Raw genomic sequence first — 14335 nt, 5'->3', positions numbered from 1 at the left:
CTGACCACACTCCTTCACCCATGTGTTCTCTTTGCCCTGGGGATAAAGCACGGTCTCTTGATTCAACGTTCAAGAGCCCTCAGGGTCTGGCCCCTCCCAGCTGCTCCGCCTCTCCCATGATTCCTCAGGTGCACCAAGCCCTCACTGGGGGCCCCAAGGTTCTCCTATGGTGCGATTTGCCAGACTGATTTAGCATCCATCTGGAGCCCACCCCAGACCCAGACTCCTCAGTTAAGACCTGATCTACTCCCCTTTCCATTCCAACAATCTGCCAGTGCTCGTGAACATCTGCGGATCCCGCGTTTGGGCTAGATGGTGGGGTGAGGGATGAGCAGAAGGAAGTGCCAGTGGGTGAGTGAGAATGACAGAGAGGAGCTCACGTAGCCCGCCCCCACGCACCCAAGCACACAGAGCAACCCATCCCTGACTTCCCTCCTTGGGATTCAAATGGCTCCCCAGCTCCCTTTCTGTGCTGCCCTGGCCCAAGGCACTGGAGAAATCCAGTGACAAAACAGAGAGGACATGGGTCCTGCCCTCCAGGGGCTCCCATCCCATGTGGAGCCAGAGAGAGTATGAGTGTAGGCTCGGGAATTGCATAGAACAAGCTGGATCTGAGTTCTGGCTCCACCTCTTTTACTACCTCTGTGCCTCAGCTTCCCCATCTGTAAAATCGGAGGGAAAGACAACACCTACCTCTCAGGTTGCTGTGATGATTAAATGAGATCCTAGTGCTCATAAAGGGTCTAGAGCCTGACCGGTGCCGGTAAATGCTCCGTGAGAGCTACCTTAGTATTCACATTGCGCCTCAGTGGAGAAATTGCCCCAGGGCTCCTCCCCACAGTCCCAACCACATCTCTGGAACAGATGCAGAGATGGAAGATACACAGAAGAGGGGTCCCCTCCCCCAGCCCTGGACTGTTTGCCCCTCAGCCCTGAATACCTACTTGCCACGATCTCTCTCGTCCTGACACACGTGGGCTCCCTTCTCTGGAATCCTGGTGTCTTATCAGCAATGTTCAGCTGTTGATACGCTCCACCCTGCACAAGCGGTAGGTCATGGCCTGCTTTGACTACAATAAAGTGATCCAGAAGGAGCCAAGCATCGTTTTAGAGATAGGAACGTTTTAATTTATCAAGATCCAAAAAAACCCCAAAAAAACCCACATGAGCTCCCAGAGCCTAGTGCCTGGTAGCCACAGAATAGCAGCTTGGCTAAGAGCGTGGGCCTGAGGCTGCCACTGACCCGGCTCCCTCTCTGTGGGCTATGTGACCTTGGGCAAGTTACTTAACCTGTCTGGGGCTCAGTTTCTCCACCTGTTAAACTGGGCATCCCATCTCAGGCCATCATGAGAACTAAGTGTGTGAGGAGTACTAAGCATGGAGTGGGACACACAGTAGGTGTCCCAGAGATGGTAGCTACTCAGGCTGCTCTGTGGAGGGAGGGCGGCCTCGCAGGGAAGAGCTGGTACTTTGGGCACAATTTCCTCTTGACCATGGGCACCTTTGTAGAAGCAGCTTGGGAAGAAGGTCCAGGATAGAGGCAAAGCTTGCTTTATCCTCTGTCCTTGCCGCAGCTGGTGTGGGGGGACAGGGAGGCAGAGGGGTGGGAAGGAGGGCTGTCATCGTGTTGTTTCTCTGCCATCATATGTATCTGGCCCCGCGTTTAGAAATTACAAGTTTCCCTCATAATTTAAAGCAGCACCTACCTCTGCGGGTCGCGGTGCCTGGAAGATTAATCCCTCAACCGGCCATCAGGTGGACGCCGGCGCCCACGGGCTCCATCTGCAGGCACGGGTGAGGCCATCCCTGAGCCCAGCTGGTAATGAGACGGGCACTGCCGGGGGCGAGGCTCTCGTCTGCGGCCGACGGGGCGGACGCCGGGGCTTCTTCAAGGTGACCCTGAGGGGCCGGCACCTCATGCCGAGCAGAACAGGCACGCACCCTCACATCCAGCTCTAGGTGTCCATGCTGGGCACCTGCAGCCTGGAGGGGCCAGCTCTCCGGGAGCACGTCTGCCTTGAGTCATGGGTGACCGGTGTGACCCAAGCCATGGCAGCAGCGGGGACACACCAAACAGGACAGTCCGGAGCCCTGATGGCTGTGTGGACCCCTCCACACTCCTGGCTTCTCCGAGGAGAGCTGATGTCCCTGACACGCCCCAGCTCTGCCCTTGACTTCCAAAGTGAGAGGCCACCTGGTGAGGAGGAAAAGGGTGACATCGGTTGGACAGCTGGCTAGCCTGGACTTTACTAGAGAGAATCTGGTAGCAGGTGACCATGGCTCAGCTCCAATCCCAGCCAAAGCCCTGGCTACTGGCTCCAGAGTAGAAGCACGGGGCGCTGTGGTCACACTAGACGAGTGGGGCCAAAAGCTCCATTTCCTGACCAGGAGGAATCACCGTGAGGACCAATGTCACTTAGTAACGTCTGCCACTGGTCTCAGTTGAGGAAAGAGTGGCAGGCGTGCTTCATGTCCACAGCCAAGGACTCGAGTCCTCCTAAACTGAGGTCAGATTGGACAATTTAAACAGATCTCTTTTGCCTCAGAGAGAGACAAGGAGGAGCGCCCCTTTGCTACCTTTCATCTGTGGGTCTTGAGGAAAAATGGACAACTTAGGCTTAGGGCAGCTAGCTGACAGCCAAGGGAATAAAAAGAAGAAGCTGGCACTTCCTCAAAAACTCGAGCAGTCACAACGATCAAAAGCAGACATGAAACCAAATTCCGTACCTTGTTCTAAGTGGGGTCCTGAAGTCTTGAACTGTTACTGCCGCATGGCTGGTCTCTCCCTTCAGTGCATCAGCCTTCACTCCCTGCATCTTAGGGCTGTGTTCTTAGGTGCATATAGGTTTATAATTGTTACAACTTCCTGATGGATTGCCCCTTTTGTCATTATAAAATGTCCCTTTTATCTCTAGTGACATTTTTTGTTTTAAAGTCTGTATTTTTTTTAATATTAGTATAGCCACTCTGGGAAGCCTTCTCTGCTCTGATCCAACCCCTTGACATGTCTGGGTCAGTTACCATTTGATTTCCCTGGAACCTCCCTGGGCAGGTTTCACCCCAAGGCAGAAAGCCAGTGTCGGAGGCCAACAGAGTTGGTCCTCATACTTTGACACCCCCCCTCCTGGGTCCATCACCCACCCCTTTCCAAGATCTTGGTAAAGTTGACCTTCCAACCTCAAGTCTTGGCAGAGTAGAGTCCCTGTCTAGTCCTGAGTCTTCAGCTCAAGCCTCAGCTCAGCCAGTGATTTGCTGTGTGACCTTGGGTAAGCCTCTTGCCCTCTCTGAGTTTCTCTTTTCCTATCTGGGAGTTAGTTGAGCTCTCGGGCCGGAGCTGGAGAGGAGAGGAGGGGAGGTCAAGCCCCGGTAGCGGAGGCTCCTGAGGCAGGAGAGCAAAGCACTGCTTTGCTACCTACCTCCCTCGCACAGGTAGGCAGGACCCAGTTCCTGGGGCTGAACCCAGACTCTCCTCCATTTATGTAGGGACAGATCAGTGACAGGGCAGCAGGGCTGGAGGAGGAAGCCCCGAGCCAGTGTCCTCTGTCTCTCTGTCCGCAGTAGCTCGGTACAACCGCACCAGCTATTTCTACCCCACGTTCTCAGAGAGCTCGGAGCACAGCCACCTGCTTGTGTCTCCCGTACTGGTGGCAAGCGCAGTCATAGGTGTGGTCATCATCCTCTCCTGCATCACCATCATCGTGGGCAGTATCCGCAGGGACCGGCAGGCCCGGCTCCAGCGTCACCGCCACCGCCACCGCCGCCACCACCACCACCACCACCGCCACCGCCGCCGTCACCATCGAGAGTACGAGCAAGGATACTGTGAGTTGCCGTCTGCCCCAGGGCCCGGCCTCCTGTGACTGCCACCCAGGAGACGTGCGGGAGGCGGCAGCCCTGTCATGGGGGGGCGGGGGGTCAGGGAGAGACCGGAGGCACTCACCGGAATGCTCTCGGGCTCGGGAGGTCCAGTAGTCTGTCAAGGGGGACGCCAGAGGTCAAAGGGAGGGTGTGGTGCTACTCCCCAGCCTTGGCAGTGGGGGTCTGGTCCAGCTGGAGCCTGGATGCAGGGACAGAGGGAGACAGGGATGGGTGAGCGGGATGGGAGGACAGATGGGTAGGGGGATGAGGGGATGGGGGGGGGGGACGGGGCGGGGTGAATGAGTGAACAGACCAGTGGCTGAAGGGGAAGATGGCTGAGTGGGTGGCATGGGAGACGAATGGCCAAATGGGTGGACAGAAGGACACATGAAAAGAGCATGAATGGCTGGAGGGGGTGGATACAGGCGTGGATTGGGTGGGATGTGCGAGCACATGGATAGACGGGATGGCTGGGTGGATGGATGGAAAGATGGATAGATAGGAAGGTGGAGGGATGGATAGGTGGGGGGTGGGATGGGTATATGAATAAGTGGATGGATAAATGATGGAATGAATGATGAGTGAATGAATTTACCCCCAGAGAGCCTGCAAAGTGCACACAGAACTGATTGGGGAGTTTCCCAATTAGGAGAATCTCCCTTACACAGGGGTGGCTAATTCTTGGGCCAACCAGTCCCGGAAGTGTCCATCTGGCCAGAAGGCCTGAACTTTTTACAGAATGCAGCCACCTGACTCTGTCTTACACTTAGAAGGGACCCGTTATCCAAAAGCAGCAAGAAGGAGCTCAATTCATTCAATTTCTGAACGGTTGTCAAGAGCAGGAAAAAGCCTGCCCTGAGGCCTGATGGGGCCTCTGCCCGGAGTTGGGGGGCTGCATAGGCCCAGAGGCCACCATCACACTGAAGATGAAGCCATCTGGAGGCTCCAGAGCCATGGCAAGGCCTGGGAGTCTTTCCAGGACAAGCAGAGCTTGAGAGAAGGAAAGAAAAGAAAAATGCAAGAACTGGTTAGGTTGGATCTCATCCGCCTGGACCTCAGGAGGCCTGAAATCCACAGCCCCCTCCCAACATGCCCTGATCAACCAGCAGCTTTGTGCCACTTCCTTCCCCTTTCCAGAGTTAACTGGGTGAGGAAGGGGTCATCTTTTAGCAATTACAGCTCCCCACAGCTGCAGCCGGGGAGCTGAGGCAGGGAGGAATTGGGCAGTCGGGGGGTCACTATGTCCCGGGCACTTTTCACAGATAATCTCATTTAATCCTTACCGTGGTCCTGGAGGTCGGACCACTTTTTATTACCTTCCCAATTTACAGATAAGCAAGTTGAGGTTGGGGCGTTCAGGCTGCTATAACAAACATACCAGAAACGGAGTGGCTTGTAAACAAGAGAATTTATTTCTCCGTTCCGGAGGCTGGGGACTCCCAAGATCAAGGCCCCTGCAGATTTGGCACCTTGGTGAGGGCCTGCATCCTTCTCACTGTGTCCTCACACAATAGAAGGGACGAGCTAGCTCTCTAGGGTCTCTTTTGTGAGGGCACTGATCCCCATTATGAGGGCTCCACCCTCATGACCTAATCATCTCCCAAAGGTCCCACCTCGTACTAGCAGCACCTTGGGGGGGTCAGATTTCACTATATGAATTGGGGGGCAGGGGGACACAAACACTCAGACTGTAGCGGGTGCTGAACCTCCCTGGGGTCACCCAGCCAGGCGGACCCCAGATTTGAGCCCAGGTGGCCCGACCTGGGTTCCTGCAGGCTCCCCACTGCACAGCCCTGCCTCAGAGGGACCGGTGCTCACACCCCTGAGGGGCTGAAGGTGCGGGCGAACAGCAGCAGGGGCGCCCCACGCACCCAGGGCCCCGTCCGGCAGACGCACTCAAGACCTAGGGGCCCGGCACACCCGATGTTGCTCCTCTGGCAATGTAGTTAGGAGAAGCAGGAGAGCAGGAAGCTGGCCCTCTGAACAAGACACAGAGGGACATCACATGGCAGGGGACAAGTGGCCTCGATGGAAGAAGGGTGCAGCCGGTCAGTGGGTCGCCCTCAGTGCCCAACAAGGGAAGCTAAAGAGAAGAGTCAGCACGAATCAGGCAGGTGCTGAAAGCCCACCCAGCCCAGTCCCCTCTAGTGTCCCCAGAGGCCGAGGACTCCCCAAGAAGACAGCCAGGAGCACTGCCCAGACCCGGCCTGGCTTGTTCCTATGCTTGCAGCACCTGCCTGACCTTTGAGGAGTGCGAGGCTCCTGCCTGGGGAATGCCCACCGCCAATAAGGAGCCTGGGCCCCCCTCTCCACCCCCCCTCCCCGCCCCCCCCGCCCCGCACCATAAGGCGCCGCTGGTCAGGCCCAGCACGGCCAGCCTGCCCGCCTCCCAGGGCCCAACTCTTGCCTGCCCTCCTCCAGCTTGTCCCCAAGCACCTCCTTCACACTCCGCCCCACCTCCACACCTTTGCACATGCTCTTCCTAGGCCCACAATGCCATTCCTAATATGTCCCCCAACTGACAAAAGCCTACTTGTCTTTCCAGGCCCAGTTCAAATGCCACCTCATCCCGCCCAGGCAGGCTTGAATCGCCCTTCCCTGTACTTGCTTGGCATTTACCCACACTTCTACCAGTGCCCCTGTCATGGGACAGCTGGGTTGCATCAGGGAAAGCAGGGCCTGTGTGTAGCTCTCAGCCAGTGGGGCCCATAGCCCAGCACAGGATCTCACCCAGAGAAGATGCTCTGCGGTCCAGGGAAGGAACCACCCCATTTACTCCTCAATGCAAAGGCTGGGTTCGCCCATTTTATTTTTTTAGTATTTTATTTTTTTTAAGTCATCTCTACATTCAACGTGGGGTTCGAACTCACACCCCCAAGATCAAGAGCCAGCCAGGTGCCCCTAGCCCATTTAAAGACTGGGAAACCAAAGCACCTTGTTGAACAGCCTGAAAGTTCCCAGGCCTGAGCCTGGTACTTAGAGCATGGGAGAGGGACCCACAGTAAACCCTAAGCTGAGGTTTGAGAGGCCGACCTTGGCCTGGAGGAGAGAGATGGGCCTGGAGGCCGCAGGGCCAGGGCCACACGAGCGAGGCCCTGGCCCTGATCTCTGGAGTCAGTGGGGTGACAGCAGGTCAGAGCCAGGCCACGCCTGGCATCAGGCCTTTGCTGCCCCGGGCTGACTGGTGGCAGCCCTGCATCCCTGTCCCCAGGGGTACCCATTTGGGGGGCTCCCACCTCCCTGCCCCACTTATGTTCTCAGCTCTTGCCTTGGCACCTCCTTGGGGCCTCAGTGGGGAGCCCAGAGGCACTGACTCCCCCCCAGCTTCCTCCCACCTCCTGGAGGGTGCATGGAGGTGCCAGGAGCCTCAGAAGGAGGCCAGGGAGGAGAAGGGAAGCACACCGCGCATAGCTGTGGGGAGGACAAAGCAGCAGAGCACCGACAAGCTCCTGCTGGGTGGCACTGGGGACCCTTCTGTCCTCCAGACAGCCCCTTCCCCTGGCTTCACTGACTAAGGCTCTCCTGGTCTCTCCACTGCTCAGCCGGCTCCTTCTCAGACTTCTTTGTAGATTCCTAGTCTCTGAGGGGAGGAATATCAAGGTCCCTCAGAACCCAACCCTTGGCCCCAGGTCTTCTCTCTACACCTGCTCCCGGCTCCATCTCAGCCACCCGCCAGTTTCAGGCACTATCTGTCACCCTCGGCCAGGGATCCCCCAGGCATCTCTCCTTGAGGTCTCACAGGCCCCGCAGAACCAGGCATCCAAAACGGCCTTCATCTTCCACGTCTTACTGTATGACCCGGGAAAAGTTGTCTAACCACCCTGTACCTCAGGGGAGTCACCTGCACAATGGGTACCCGGGGACCCACCCCTAAAGTTACTGTGAGGACTAAATTAGCACAGTACCTGGCTTCTGGGTGCATGCTCAATACACGTTCACTCTTTCCATTCTTTCTCCCCCGAGAAAACCTGAGCCAGGGCCACATCGGTGACACTGGCCACCGCCCCTTGCCAGCACCTACCTGGCAGCTGCCAGGCATTCTCCACAAGGCAACCAAAGTGACTGACCTGGGAACACTTCCATCCTCTGCTCAACACCCTTCAGTGGCTCCCCATTGCCCTCAGGACAGAGTTGGCCCTCCTCCGCCTGCCCACAGAGCCCTTCTGCAGTCTAGCCAGGCGCACAGAGAGGAGCCAATAAATGTTTAAGAATGAATGAATGAATGAAAGAAATTCTATTTCTAGAAGATGGAAAGATCTTTCGCTTTAGGAGACAGACCTGGTGTCGTCTTACTTGCTGGGGCTTTAGAACAAGCGGCCCCTCCTCTCAGTCTCCACATCTGAGAGCAGGAGGCGGCCACAGTGCCTCTCACAGGTGTGAGGGAGAATGTGGTCACCAGGCTAGAGCACGGTAGATCTCCGTGGACGCAAACTCCTTCTCCCCACTCCCGGGCTCGTCAAGGGGTTAAATCATGAGCTGAGGTGTTTCTTGATTTGGGTAAAGAAGGGGATAGGGAGGTCTCACTCCCCATGAGGTGGCTGGAGGGGCTTCCAGAGGCCTGGACCATCAGGGTCTGTGCTGACTGGGAAGTCGGGAAAGGAGAGGGCCTAAGAAAGGAATTGGGGGGAGTTGAAATGAGGGGCTGGGCGAGTCTTTCCATCTGTTCCTCAGGAGCTCTGTCTGGACTGAGCTGGGTCAACTCAGGATTGGGGTCTGAGCTAGGTGAGTGCCTCAGGGCAGCCTCAGTTTCCCTAAGCTGCTCAGCCTCTGGGAAGTCCCAGGAAAGCAGCCCAAGCAGAGAGGGGAACGACAGCGTGGCTCAGCTCTGTCAGCTCTCAGACGTCCCCCCCACCCCCCCACCCCCCGGTCGAGGACACAGCCTTAGCTTTCCCAAGGTTGAGACAAGCCACAGCCTCCTGCATGGTGGATGGGCCCCTCCCGGCACCGGAGCCCAGAGGCCCACATCCCACTTCTGTCCTCACCCTATTTCATGCTTTCTTCTTTCCTGAGTTTCTTCTTCAAGTTCTTCCAGACATCCTCACCCTTCAGCTGGTACCCTAAAGGGAAACAAATCTCATTTCAGCTCTTTTTTATAGCATGCGTTATTGGGTACCTTTTTCCTAGTAGAAAAGTAATATGTGTTCACCGTGGAAGACCTTTAAAATACAGAAAATATAAAGAAGAAAATAAGGGTCATGATCCTGTCATCAAGACAGAGCCACTGTTAACGTGTCTGGAATATTTTCTTCTGAGAGCTGTCTCGATGTCCATAGATAACCCTGGGATTATACCTGCAGTTAGAGTTTCACATCCAGATTTTTCTACTCACTGTTGTATCAGGAGTGGGGAAAAGAGATTAGGGGGAGTGGAAAGAACAGTCTTTACGGTTATACCGATTGTGCATGAATTCCAACTCTGTGACCCTGAGCCTCAGCTTGTAGAATGTAGAATGGGGATGGACAGTGCTGCTGACCTCAAAGAAGGGTCATGAGCCCCACCCCAGACCGGTAAGCCCCACCCCTGATGTTGAGTCCTGATCTCTGAGGGGAGGAGCTGGCTGCCCGCCCATCGTGGGTGGGGAGATCTCATGACTCAGCCATCTGTCCCGTAGTCTCTACTAGAACTGTCAGAAACTGGGAGGTGGAGAGCTTTATAGAGCGAGGAGCCAGGATATCCAGCTGCCCTCTGGGCCCACCAATAATTTGTTGTGTGGCCTCCAGCAAGTCACTGACCCCTCTGAACCACACTTGTAGAATGAATGTGCTCTATCAGCACGTCCTAAGCAGTGTTACTAGTTCTAAGAAAAGATTCTGTGGTCAAATACGCATAAGCTCAGTCAAATGTAATTCTCAGCTGCAGGACTTCTCAGAGCCTTTAATGTGCTAATATATGGTAAACATACAAACAAAACAGAGGAGAATACAGTACACGGAATAACCAGAATTCATTACAGAAGTGCCTTTTCTCCTGGGATAACTAAGGGAATAATGTATGGTTGGGCACAGGGAGTAGGGAGGCCTGACCCCAGAGACCTCTGCAGCCCTCATTCCCTGACTCCCCAGTTTTCACGCCCCAGCCCTTCTCTACATTTTCAAAGCTTCCTTTTCACACCACACTCTTCTTTCTAATCCCCTTCCTTGGTTCAAGCTGTTCTGTTCCTTCTGCCCGGCCTGTCCCTCTTCTCTTGGCTAATTCCTAGATTAGACTCAGCTTTAAGAGCCCCTCCTCCAGGAAGGCCTCCCTGACCTCCAGGCTGGGTCAGCTCATCACTATTCCCATAGGGCCAGGACTGCATCTATCAGATCTCATGACACACTGCTCAGTACCGGGCTGTCCCCAGGACAGGCTGCTCACCACCCTGGGAGCCCCACCAGGGCAGAGCCAGCTCTGCTTTCTCTCTGAGAAGCCTGCGCAGCGCAGCAGGGGTGCTCACATTCTGCGGCTAGCTCCGAGAGAATGACAGGCAGCTGGGCTTGCTGAGGGACCAGATGGTGAGTTGGAGAAAACAGGTTCTCAGTGGCCTCAGGTAGACATGTTGGGCGCTCCCTGCTTCCGGTCTAACCCCCAGGCTGAATGTCTGTCCCCTGCAGTGTCCGACGGGCACACATACAGCCGCTCGAGCCACAGGATACGCTACACCTGCAGCCCCGCCGAGGACTGGTCCCCACCCTTGGATCTCAGTTCTGATGGGGATGTGGACGCCACAGTGCTTCGAGAGATGTACCCCGATTCTCCACCAGGGTAAGGAGGCTTCGAGGGGAGGAGGGCATGAGCAGGAGGGGCACTGGCTGTGAACCCACTCCCCCACCCCCGGTTGGGAAATAGCAACATCTCCCCCAAATGGGGTAAATGCAGAAAATCTCTGGGCGTGGCCATCTCCTGACCAAGCAGGTCCCAGTGACACAGGGCATGATGCAACAGATGTCACTGGAGAAGGAAAAGCTCAGCTCCCTCAGGCTGGGGTCAGGGGGTGGGGTGGAGGGTCCAGGCCCCAGCTTCTTAGTATGTACCCCCAAAACCCAAACCCCATGCACTGGGTCAGGCCTCACTGTGTCCAAACTGCACTCATGGCCGTCAGGTGGCCCGGTCCCATTGGGGAATTCTTCTCTGGGGGGGGCCTGTGGGTTCTCCCTGGCACCCTCAGGCAGATGACCCACGAGTTAATAGTTGGAAATAGAAGGGAGGTCAGGGCCTCCATCACTGCCCTACCAGGAGACCCCTCTGGCCCCACTCCTGTCACCCTGTACCCCTTACCCCCTGGGGGGACAGCAGGTGCTCTTTTGGCCTGTAGCTACGGGTTTCCAAGGAGCCCCAGGGTCTCCTTCCTCAGCCTGAAAGGGCCACTTTGGTGACTTGAGACCAAGGAGTGTCAGATGGCCCGAGGTTGCTGCCCCCGGCACCACCCACACTCAGGGCGAGCTGTGCAGCCTCTCCATCAGCCGCAGCCACTGCTCCGAGCCATGTGAGGCCCGCCGCTCAGTGACGGCACACGGGCTGAGTCGGGACCAGAACCCAGCCGCAGTGGTTCTGGGGTGCCTCTCCGGGGGGGGGGGTGAGGGGTCTCATTAGCGCCAGCATGCCCCCAGCCCTTGGGAAAGGCCTCCACAGCGAGCCCTGAGGGAGCCTCTTCTCTTGCAGTTACGAGGAGTGTGTGGGGCCAGGGGCCACTCAGCTGTACGTCCCCACTGATGCACCGCCGCCCTACTCGCTGACCGACTCGTACCCCATGCTGGATGGCGCCCTGAACACGGGCCCCGGCCCTGGCCCCGGCCCCGGCCCCGGCCGACCCCAGCAGGCACAGAGGATCCTGGGCCACGGTGGCCTCCGCACCGTCTCCATGGATACCCTGCCCCCTTATGAGGCTGTGTGTGGGGTCAGCCCCCCATCGGGTCTGCTGCCGCTGCCGGGGCCAGAACCAGGGCCAAGGAGCTCCCAGGGCTCACCCGCCCCAACCCGGGCCCCGGCTTCTGGTCCCGAGAGGATTCTGTGAGTGACCCAGCCAGCCAGGTCCTGCCGGTCCCTCGGGCTGAGCCACAAGGGCGTGCACGCACACACACACACACACACACAGGCTCACAAGGGCATGCGCGCACACACAGATACGCACACACATATCCACACTAACACACCCATGTGCACACACACATCCACATATGCACCACACATGTACAGACATGTGAATACACACAAGCCCCCCCACATCCACACAAACCCCTCTGCTAAGGTTTCATTAAAAATGAAGCTCTCTTGACCTCCCGCCTCCTCCCCAGCCTGTTGGTTATGCCCCTGCAGACAATGCTGGGAGAAGACCGGCGGAGAGGGACAGGGCCTTGCTCTCCCTGGCCTGTTTGCCTCTGCCCTCGCCTGGCAGGCTGTGCCCAAACTCTAAGTCTGCCTCCAGAAACTGCTCGACCACCCCAGGGCGGCGTGCCCTCCTGGGTGGTGGGCCAGGCTTCAGCGAGGTTCAGCCACACACTGTACCTCTCCCTCAATTCCAGGGCAGCCACAATATCACCACCCTGCCACTTATGGGGCGAGGGACACGGGTCTGGGGGCCCAGGCGCAGCCTGCAGGCCCTCACCACTCCCCCCCACCCCCCCTCACCCAGTGCCCCCGGCCTTGTGGCGCTGGCGGGGTTATTTTGGAGGCCCTCACCCCCAGCGACAGGTGATGAGCAGGGTCCTGGGCGGGCATGCGATGGTGGTGGTGGTGGGTGACGGCTGTCCCCATGTCTGTCCAACCACAGCCCAGGGCTGAGGGTCTTCAAAGAAGAGAAGGGTAGCCTGGGCACAGCTCTGAGGCAGAGACGCGGCCCCTCGCTAAGTGTGTGCCCAACTGACCATCAGGGCCCGAGTTTTGGCTGCCAGCCCACCCCCCCGGCCCCGGGTGGCAGATCCTAGTTGGGAATTGTGTGCCGACGCGTTCTGGCCCCTGCCCTCCAAGGCGCAGAGATGAAATACAGGGGAAGCGGGCCCCCTAAATACTAGCATACCACCACGAGAGGCTGGATCTGGGCCTCACTGCCAGGGGCACCCCAGAAGGCAATATATGGGTGTGCCTGCCTAGAGAGTGGCCCACAAATCCCAGCAATTTCCATCAGAGACCATGCAAGTAACAGAGCTGATTTCCGAAGACCCAGCCTGCCAGAGGGTGGCAGCCGAACATCTCTGTAGAGAGTCCCGCCAGCATTGCCAATGGCAGGGAGTGGGACCCTCAAGTCCGCCCTGCCTCCCCCCACCCCCCCATCCTCTACCCCCCATCTCCATTCCTCTTATGAAGGGCTAAGACATTTCAGTAATCCCTTTCTTGAGAAGAAGGGTGACAAGGATGGCAATCGTGAATTTTATTTTCTGTAGAAATAGGATTTCTTCTGGTGCAGAACTGAAAGGAATCCGTGCAGAGGTTCTGTGGCATCCCGGAGCACCCGACTCCACCAGGAAAGGGACCTTGTTTACAAGCAGTTCTGTCCGCCTCTGTGGTGTACTGTTTTCTAGGCAAAAAATCTCTGTCTGTTGTACTGTATAGCCTTTAAATGCACTCCAGGGATGAGACTCTTTTAAGAAATGCATCCTGCTTCTGCAACCCTAGAGAGTACTAGGGGAGAAAAGATAAAAATCCCTAAGTACTCATCAGTGTTTGAGGGATGGAGCTAAACAGCTTTTCTCGTTCCTGGATTAAGCGCTAAATAAGCAACAATGTATCTTTTCTGTGTTCAAAATAAATATATCGTATCAATAAAAATGTTGCAAAAATAACAGTCTCAAGGAGTGCATGGGGTGAGGGGCTCGTGCCATCGGACACTCGTTAAGTGTAATAAATAGCAGCAAACCGAAAATGCCTTCCTTCTCTCAAGATGAGCAGCCCCCAAAACCTTGTCGCTTCCCTGTTGACACCGCTATTGGGGTAGTCAGGGACTTCCACGACTCACTTTTTTTCTTAAGCTCCCTGAAACACCGCATCGTCTCTCTGAGCCGTGACCAGTGTAAATGTCGCCAACATGGGCCATCAGGTTTTGGCCCTGACTCCAGGAACACCAGGGACTGCACATTTTCCTAGCCCAGCAGTTGACTCTCAGCGCCCTGATGTTTTCCACTACCAGGAAGGGGGTGGGAGGACTGGTAATTAGACGGAAATGAGTTGTTTTCTTCCCCTTGCAGAAATTCTTTTCTGTGTGCTCGTTGATCCCTTGGCTGACAGAGGCTGGTTGCCTTCCTCGGTCCCCCTTTCCTCCCACTCGAACTCGAGTGGCATCCACCAGCAGAGTCCTAGACCCCGGAGTGCCCTGAAAGTGGGGCTCAGTCCTGAAGAAAAAGAAAGGCGCAGCTCCAGGCCCCGGTCCCAGCGGGCCTGCACCCACTCCAAGCCCACACTGCCACCTGCTGGCCGCCTGCTGCCACTGTTCAAAGCCACGTGCTTCCCTTCCCTCGTTTCCATACCTGCTGCCCACAGACATTAAGAGTGGTAGACAGACCTTGTT

General features: G+C 56.6%; 1 protein-coding gene and 1 long non-coding RNA gene across 3 annotated transcripts in view; one reads left to right on the top strand and one right to left on the bottom strand.

The window, feature by feature from the left end:
* LOC118023708 (protein BEAN1-like) overlaps positions 1 to 12441 on the top strand; it is a 35647-nt gene extending 23206 nt beyond the window's left edge. The window contains exons 1-4 of one of the 2 annotated variants that reach the window (XM_035025051.1): positions 1853 to 2182; positions 3559 to 3822; positions 10449 to 10599; positions 11497 to 12441. In XM_035025051.1, coding sequence (XP_034880942.1) covers positions 1966 to 2182; positions 3559 to 3822; positions 10449 to 10599; positions 11497 to 11848 — 984 coding nt within the window. In that variant the 5' untranslated portion in view covers positions 1853 to 1965 and the 3' untranslated portion in view covers positions 11849 to 12441. Of the gene's footprint in view, positions 1 to 1852; positions 2183 to 3558; positions 3823 to 10448; positions 10600 to 11496 lie in introns of those variants that run through there. The other variant, XM_035025052.1, reaches the window with a different exon arrangement.
* LOC118023713 lies at positions 2102 to 9108 on the bottom strand. Its single transcript, XR_004682877.1, has 3 exons — positions 8841 to 9108; positions 3822 to 4057; positions 2102 to 2830 (listed from the first exon to the last, which is right to left on the bottom strand). It is a non-coding gene; the product is annotated as an uncharacterized LOC118023713 (long non-coding RNA).
* Positions 12442 to 14335: the final 1894 nt, after the last annotated feature.

This window comes from Mirounga leonina, unplaced genomic scaffold (assembly GCF_011800145.1).
Source record: "Mirounga leonina isolate KUSES-001 unplaced genomic scaffold, KU_Mleo_1.0 Mir_180, whole genome shotgun sequence".
Taxonomy (NCBI): Eukaryota; Metazoa; Chordata; class Mammalia; order Carnivora; family Phocidae; genus Mirounga; species Mirounga leonina.
The sequence above is the reverse complement of the archived record's forward strand: the minus strand, read 5'-3'. Positions and strand labels throughout refer to the sequence as shown.